The 8,131-nt window shown below is 37.3% G+C and overlaps 1 protein-coding gene across 2 annotated transcripts; it reads left to right on the top strand.

The window, feature by feature from the left end:
• Positions 1–2,991: 2,991 nt before the first annotated feature.
• Positions 2,992–7,598, top strand: clic2 (chloride intracellular channel 2). 2 transcript variants are annotated; one of them, XM_080773701.1, is made up of 6 exons: positions 2,992–3,290; positions 4,353–4,462; positions 4,941–5,066; positions 5,486–5,589; positions 5,819–6,000; positions 6,343–7,591. In XM_080773701.1, the coding sequence occupies exons 1-6, from the start codon at positions 3,237–3,239 to the stop codon at positions 6,499–6,501; spliced, it is 735 nt and encodes a 244-aa protein (XP_080629827.1). In that variant the 5' UTR covers positions 2,992–3,236; the 3' UTR covers positions 6,502–7,591. The 2 variants fall into 2 exon arrangements, with proteins under 2 accessions (XP_080629827.1, XP_080629828.1); XM_080773702.1 differs by lacking the exon at positions 4,941–5,066 and having other exon boundaries at positions 6,343–7,598.
• The last annotated feature ends 533 nt before the right edge of the window (positions 7,599–8,131 follow it).

Raw genomic sequence — 8,131 nt, 5'->3', positions numbered from 1 at the left:
GTTACTGACCCATTGCGTGCGAGTGTCTTGTAGGGTCAATGATGCCATTGTGTTCGCCAAAGAACAGCCCCCCAGTGACCATAAAGCAGCTGACTGCCTTGAGCAGAGCTCATACAGACATTTGTGTACCTTTATGTTGTATTAGTTGATCAACTCCTGTGCACAACTGTGAGGAGTTCACTAAATATTTTACTTTGTCTTGTGGGAAGAAATCTTTGCCCTCTCTATTGGCAAAATCAAGACACTGCCATTATTCTTATGGGCTTAAATTGTCAAAACCAAGGACCCTGTTCATGGAGATAAGGTACCTTTTTTCAGGGAGTGACTTCCAGTTGCTGTGTGTCCCGTGGAGATATGACAATTTATCTCCATGAGATAGGGCTTTCCTTTTCCTCTGTGGAAAGGAAAGAGGGAAGACATAGGTCAGTGGCAAGTCACACTTTTCCATTTTGTCTTTTCCAGGAACACTGAGACATTTTCACTTTCAAAACATCCTTACAATGTAGCCAATGAAACAAAACAAAAAATGCTCTGATTTGATCATTAATTAGTTTCTAGTAAGCTGTCTTTCTCAATCCTGGTTGTCATAACAACCAAACACTGGAGTCTGCAATCACCAGCAGTGAGTGCATTACATGGAAGCTATAAACAGACACATCTGTGTAGGGTGCGGATGTTATCAATGATGATATGAAAAAGGCCATACAAGATATCTTCATACCTATCTGATTGGCACAGCATAAACTTAGAATATATATAGAAATTGCATCAAACAAATCAAACAATTCCAAGAAGTCTCCTATGTACTGTAGGTTGATATATGGTAAACACAAGTCCAGATCAGAATGTTCTGTACAGTCTACAGTGTACACATTAACCCGATAAAAGAAAAGGCAAGACACATTTTCATCTTGTGCGTAACAGCATGACACTCCCACAAATAATTCCATCCACCTCCTAAAGGCATTGTACATATAATGACTAATACTTCCTCAGAACTCCCTGGTATGACTGGCCTGGAGCTGGAGGGGACTCAGGGAGTAGTAGTAGAGTGAAGGGGGCAGAGGGAGGACTCGAGGAGGTATTTGATAATTGCACAAGTTCAGCTCATATAACCTCCCAGTCTTTGCAGACATGTAGCCTACACTGTGATAGAAGAGGAGGGTGCTTTTTTAACAGGACTGTCTGAGCTGGGTTTCCTATGGGCTTGACCAGTGTTAATTTCCAGGATTTGTTACATGTTTTAGGAAATCAATTTCTGTGATGGAAAACATTCCCATCATCCACACTGATAATTCAAAACAGACTCTTCTATCTATCAGCAAGTCTTCACTGTGGTCCTCAGAGTGTCTTATCTTGGCCTGTTTGGAAGTGTTCTTGAACTGTGCCCACAGATTCCACACTGTGGCATAACAATGACCTTCCCCCTACCATTTACTGGAAATGCCAGTCTATCTAAAAACCAAGGCAGAAGGAAAATGAAAGCCCCACTTATTATTGCAATACACAGCTGGCTGCCTCGCTCACTTGAGCAAAAGTCCCTATACTCCCCACTAGTAAAATCCTCAGTATTCATTTGACTATATGTACAAATGAAATTAAATGTAAAAGTCCATTCGGTTCTGTTTGTACATCTTAGTTACAAATGAGTTAGGGTCCATTTAAAATGAACATTTTTACTGTAAGGGTCCTGGCTACCAGGGTCTACATTTCTCAGTGAAATAGTAGAATGACCGCTTCCAACCACTGCATATGTGTTGAGATGTGATGAGTTCTTAGTTGCACCATCCGTCGTGTACAAATTATTTTTTTCCTTGTGTGAGGCCACCCATGCAGCACACAGTATAAATGTCATTTTCACATACCTTTATTTTACCTCTCCACAGACAGTTTCATGTTGTATTAATTTGAAATGGGTTGCCTAATCAGTCAGCCATGACGACAAAACACCATAAATCTTTTGCAATTCAAACAGTTTCAGCAATTTTGTGTGTCCCTGAGTGAGGGAGGAATAACTTTATTTCTATTTCCTCTTTATACCCAAAGGACCAGCTGCAGGGGGGTTCCCACACAATGATGCAATCATGATCAGTCACAACTAAAACACCCACTGACCCACAAATGATCACATGATTTCAATGAATAGGGCATAACAACCTGGTCAGACTTATAGCTGACCAGATTTGATTTATTTACTTATTGTAAAGTAGGCCTACTGTCACTGTTAGACAGTTACTTGTTAGTTTTTGTGTAGGACCACAATGGTAATAAGTCTACATTGGGCTCTTTAAGTCTGCACTGAAGAAGTTCACTTTTGGCAAATAGTTTATTTTGTTCATGTAAAGCAATTGGGTTTTTGAAAGGCACTATATAAATTCTAGTTATTATGATATACCAACCCTGGACTTACATTAGAAATAAACCAACGTAACTTAACTCAAGCTAATTCATACATATATATATATGTATATATATATATATATATATATATATATATATATATATATATATATATATATATATATATATATATATCATCATATATCATCATATCATCATATAAACATATTACATAATGATACTTTATTTTTATTTTATTTATTTTTTAAGAAAAAAGTCATTTAGAGCATTAGAAGGATAAAATTAGTTACCAGTGTTTTCAATGAGTCTAACACCTGTACTGACCAGGGTCTGAAGTTGAAAGGTTTAAGAGGGGGGGCGTGTCTGATCAAATGAATGACAAATATCTAAATATTAAATTAAACAAACTCCATATTCATCATTTGAATGGGAGTGACTCAAAACGGATGATGTGTCTTTTGAGTCACATGGTGATATCGGCAATATTGTTTGACTAACAATGTGTTGCTGCAGGACCTATTTTAAGCTCTCTTCATACATTTAGGCACTGGGTATATATATAAAAGAGTGTACCCCGCCCATTCTCTGGCCCTCCCTCTCCTCTGGCTTGTGAAGTGTGCTGCTCGGAGCGATATAGGCTCAGAGAAGCCAGACAAAACACACCAGCAGTAAGGTCTTAACATCTCCTGAGAGCCCTGCATCAATAAAGTCACTCTTCGGTCCAGAGCAGTCAGTCACATACGGTTGTTCAATAACAATCTTATTACATTCTATTCCAGTGCTGTGTAGAGGTTTTGGACTGCACACAACCACTAAATCCACTTCAAGAGAGCAGTTGAGGTGACAGGATATTTTGACTGGTTTTTTGGGACACCATGGCACTCCGACAGAACTCTGACAATGATCCGAGCATTGAGCTATTCATCAAGGTGAGTACAATTATCACTCATGTTAGATTAATCTGCTTTTTACATGATCTCGATAAACAGTGAAGAAAAAACTGTGGGGAAAAAGTATATTTCAATTATATTTTTGTAAATTTAGTAATACACAAAATATATTTGTGTATTGCTCACTCCCTCGCTATCACCAAGAATTGCCCTTGCCCTTGACAAATACTGGCATCAGATTTGTGACTCACTTGTCAAGACTTAGTAATGTAAAAGGGCAGAGCTCTGCATTTCTCTGTGGGCACCATCAGTCAGGGAATAACATTGCTTTTCATGGGTGCCATCCACTGATACCGAATGCAATACATGTGGAGTATGCGCATGTCGCACAGTAAAATCCCATGTGTGTGTATCCCTAGTGAGGGTCAGAGCTGGCTTTTTATCTGTGAACTCTGACACAACAGACACTGGAGGCCACCTTATCTTCATGTGCAGAAGGAGAACGGAACACACACACACAGCCCCTGGCCTCCTGTCTGAAACAGGCACACCCACACACACATGCACAAAAATAGTCATTCATGACGAGATCACATAAACAAATACACAGCATGGAGTGTTTAATTGTTCACATGCAAAATTGTGTATTATTTATTTGATACACATGATGAAAGATAGAATAGAGTTACATTAATATTCCAACAGTGCAGTGCAGTACATTTCCATCCATGTACAATGAATGTACATGATTCAATCTGACATCCAAAGCATATATCAGGTCAATCATGTCAATGTTAAGGTGGCACAGGATTTGTTATTATGTGTCATGTGATGTAGTTTGGCAGAGGGATAAGTGAATGTTACTGTTTGCTAGCTTCCTCTCAAACACAATGCCTTCTTTTCATTTCCTTGGAAAGGGCTTTTAAATATCCTCTCAGACAGGTCCTACAATATCTGTTGGAAATTAGCAGAAAACATTTGGGGGACATATTGCCTCATTTCATACGACTATGAGCTTATAAATACGATCTAAAGGCACTAGTCACCATGCCATCTTAATCCTGGCTCTCTTTTGTGTTGCTTTTTTCCCCTATTTTGTAGGCCGGACATGATGGTGAGAATGTGGGGAACTGCCCCTTCTGCCAAAGGCTCTTCATGGTGCTCTGGCTCAAAGGAGTAAAGTTCACGGTGACCACAGTTGATATGAGGAAGTAAGCACACTTCTTCCCTAAGAAAACATCCTGAGCATCTGGTTGAACTTGAAGGCAGTTTCACAAAGTGCCCTATTATGAAATTACTAGAATTTCTGGGGGGGGGGGATCTTGTAAACTCAAAGCATTTGGAAAGTCTTTACAAAGAACTCTGTGTTGCTATTGAACAAACACCTTTCTTTTATTGTGTGAATTTCTCATGGCAAATAAGAAAACAGAAAACTTTGAAAGGTTGAAACTGAAAGGATGCTGATAATTCAGTGATTACAAACACACAGAACTCATTAAACCAGCAGCCACTCCCACCTTTGAATGTTTTATTAACAGAATCAACAGGCAATGTGAAAATCATTAATCCACAATGCCACAGATGTTGACATGCTAGATAACAAATTGTGGAACTGAATGGTTAGTATTCATACATGCCAATGTCCCTCCCTTTCGCCACCGTCTATTCACTGGACTCTGTGTTCTCCAGGAAACCAGCAGAACTTAAGGATCTGGCACCTGGAGCCAACCCTCCTTTCCTCCTTTACAACGGCACCCTCAAAACAGACTTCATTAAGATTGAGGAGTTTCTAGAGCAAACAATTGCACCTCCCAGGTACTGATGACTTTATCCGTTATCCTGAAACTTGTGAATTTTCAGTTTTCATTCAAATTTTACATCAGAGATGTCTAGCCAGAACAAGATTATTTTAAAACACCACCCCAATAAATAATATAAAAAACATTGAATGCCCATAAATAATAATAATAACAATAAATGCATGTTATTACTAACACAAATTATTATGACCAGAAATCTTAGACATATAAGATTTCACATAGGCTAATGTGATGTTGACATATTGCACATACTAAGTTAAAGTGCATATGTATTTTCCAATGTGTATCTAGAGACAAATTAAATTGTACTTTTTGTTCAGTTCTTTGTTCATCAGTCTATTGGCCAAAGGAAGAAAAGGGGGAAAAATAAACCAGCGTTCTCCTGTTTACTCCCATTTCCCGTCTCACCCACAGGTATCCTCATCTAAGCCCGCTTAACAAAGAATCCTTTGATGTGGGTGCTGACATTTTTGCCAAGTTCTCAGCTTTCATCAAGAACAGTCCAAATAACAGTATTGGTAAGTTCAGTTTGGCACAATACACCAACCAAAATTGCACTCTAAATGCATAACCTCTGATCAACTCAATTGGATGTAAGATAATGGAATGTTTCTGGAAATTGCAAAACAATAATAAATAGAAGATTCCCATAATATATACAGTATACCATCCCTTCTATGAATGCCAACATTGAATTAAAAAATAAAGCCCATCAACTTACATTCCAATGTGTTGCTGACTTACCAGTCCATGAGAAAAACCTGCTTCGAGAGTTTAAACGGCTGGATATCTACTTGAACACTCCCCTGCCCGAGGAGATCGACCACAATGCCAGAGAAAACATCACCGTCTCCAAAAGGAAGTTTCTTGATGGCAACCGCCTAACCTTAGCTGACTGCAACCTCCTACCCAAACTACATGTCATCAAGGTGAGATGAGTAAGGACACATGCTAGTATAGTATAACTTTTAGTTAAACAAGGACACGAGACTGTTCTATAGCTGGAAAAAAATACATATTTTCAACTATCCTCAATGGATTGGACGTGCATAAATAAGGCAACATCCGTGATATGGAGAGGAGTATAAGCACTGCACAGAGCAAACCATTCAGGCATAGTCATTGTCATTGTCTTTATTATGAGTTCATTACTGTCAGGGTTAGTGTGTCACAGTGTCAGATAAATCTGTACCCAGCCAAGCAATATCCTAATACGTCTATTTCTTGTGATCTAATGCACTATGAAATAATATAATTACCCTACTTTCCAGATTGCTTCCAAGAAGTATTGTGACTTTGACATTCCAGCCCAGTTCACAGGTGTGTGGCGGTACCTACAGAATGCCTATGAGAGAGAGGAGTTCAACCAGACATGTCCAGCCAACATAGAGATTGAGAAGGCTTACCTCAGTGTGGCTAACAAGAGATAATAAACCAATGTAATTTCATGAGTCCCCCGACTCTTTTTTTTTTTTTACATTGTTTTTATTTAAATTTTTCACCAAATAATGAAATAGACAACACAAATAAAACTAAAACTAAAAACAAAACAAAAGATAAACATCAAAACAGCTTGACATAAACTACAACAATACAGAATTTGTTGTCCCTCAACTTAAGTATCCAGCACATTTATATATGGCAATCGGAGCAAAGTGCTGAAATCTACAAGACCAAATACCAAGGAAAACACCTTAAAGATCTGTTGTCTTTACACCCAAACCTCAACGTTTAATAGTGGGAGGGGTGAAATAGATTACGTATAGACTATTTATTAAAACGGATTCCTTTGGATAAAGAAAATTTATGTTTTATGCCAAAGGGAAAATGCCAAGTGTGCAATTATAATCTTTTTGTCTATAGTGTAAATATATATATATTTTTTTTACATGTTGTTTATGATCAAAACACCTATATTAAAATATAGTATATGATTATGCTAGTGTAATTCAAACCACCAGCTGCAGTAACCTTTAGAACAGTTCATGGTCTTTTTCTTAATGTAAAACTGACAATAAATCTCTGTATCGTATGTATAACTGACCTGTATGACTAATACAGTACTACACAACTGTATCGTTTTTCACAATATTGCATAATAAAATGTCTCTTGTAATCATGATGTCTCTCTCTTTCTCTCTCTCTCTTTCTCTTTGCCTTAAAGAATGTATTGCCATAGCTCAGTGTATATCAACAACCCAGTATCATCAGATCATATGTGTGATTGATATCCATTTATTTCCAGGCACAGACAAAATAAATATTTAATAAAAAATAAACATTTTCCCAACTTGAAAAATATATTTTCGATTCATCCTCTTTAATTCTGGGTTACATGTATAAAACAAGGTTTAATCTACACAGCATAAAATGGATATTCAAATTTGAGACACAAAGATGATTGTGGAGAGAGTGAAGGTGTTTGCAACCAGTTAACGCAACCAGAAATGGCTGTATAGCCTGTATTCATCCTTCATAGTTCTTAGTTTGTCACACAGTATTTCCAGAAACAGGCTGTTAAGGAGAAAAGACAACATTAGTGAGAAAAATAATTAAAATATATTCTGCCAAGAATGCTGAATGCTTCACATCAATACATCCTATGTGTGTTTTTTCCAACTGATGTTAGATTAAACTGCATTGTCCTTTGGGGAAATATTCGTCGACTACCTTTTTTCACAGATGGAAACTAAATAAAAAGTAAGCTATGGTGACTAAAACTAAGACTAAATATATTCACAATTTTGTCAACAAATAAAAACTAGACTAACATGTTAGGGACTAAGGGAGGGACTAGTGGAGAAGAGTTCCAGTAGAACTAAAAGACTCTGAAAATGTACATAGGCTATTTTCAGCATGCAAGCAAATTTTAGTCAACTACATTTTAGTCAACTGTAGATTTAGTAGACTAAAATATAAAGGTACATTTCAGATTACTAAAATATTAAATGACATACCGAAATGTTCTATCTCTTATTGTCTCAGGCGGAATAGAAAATGCATTTTAAGGTTTGTTACCAATTACATCCAATCAGGAAAGAGTACCCATTTATCAGCTTC

The sequence above is a fragment of the Protomyctophum bolini genome, assembly GCF_963924005.1.
Source record: "Protomyctophum bolini genome assembly, chromosome: 10".
NCBI lineage: Eukaryota > Metazoa > Chordata > Actinopteri > Myctophiformes > Myctophidae > Protomyctophum > Protomyctophum bolini.
The sequence above is the reverse complement of the archived record's forward strand: the minus strand, read 5'-3'. Positions and strand labels throughout refer to the sequence as shown.

Coding starts and splice junctions, on each gene's coding strand:
- clic2 (XM_080773701.1), top strand. CDS start 3,237: ATGGCACTCCGACAGAACTCTGACAATGATCCGAGCATTGAGCTATTC. Junction 5,590..5,818: donor CAGTCCAAATAACAGTATTG/GTAAGTTCAGTT, acceptor CTGACTTACCAG/TCCATGAGAAAAACCTGCTT. Junction 6,001..6,342: donor CCAAACTACATGTCATCAAG/GTGAGATGAGTA, acceptor CCTACTTTCCAG/ATTGCTTCCAAGAAGTATTG.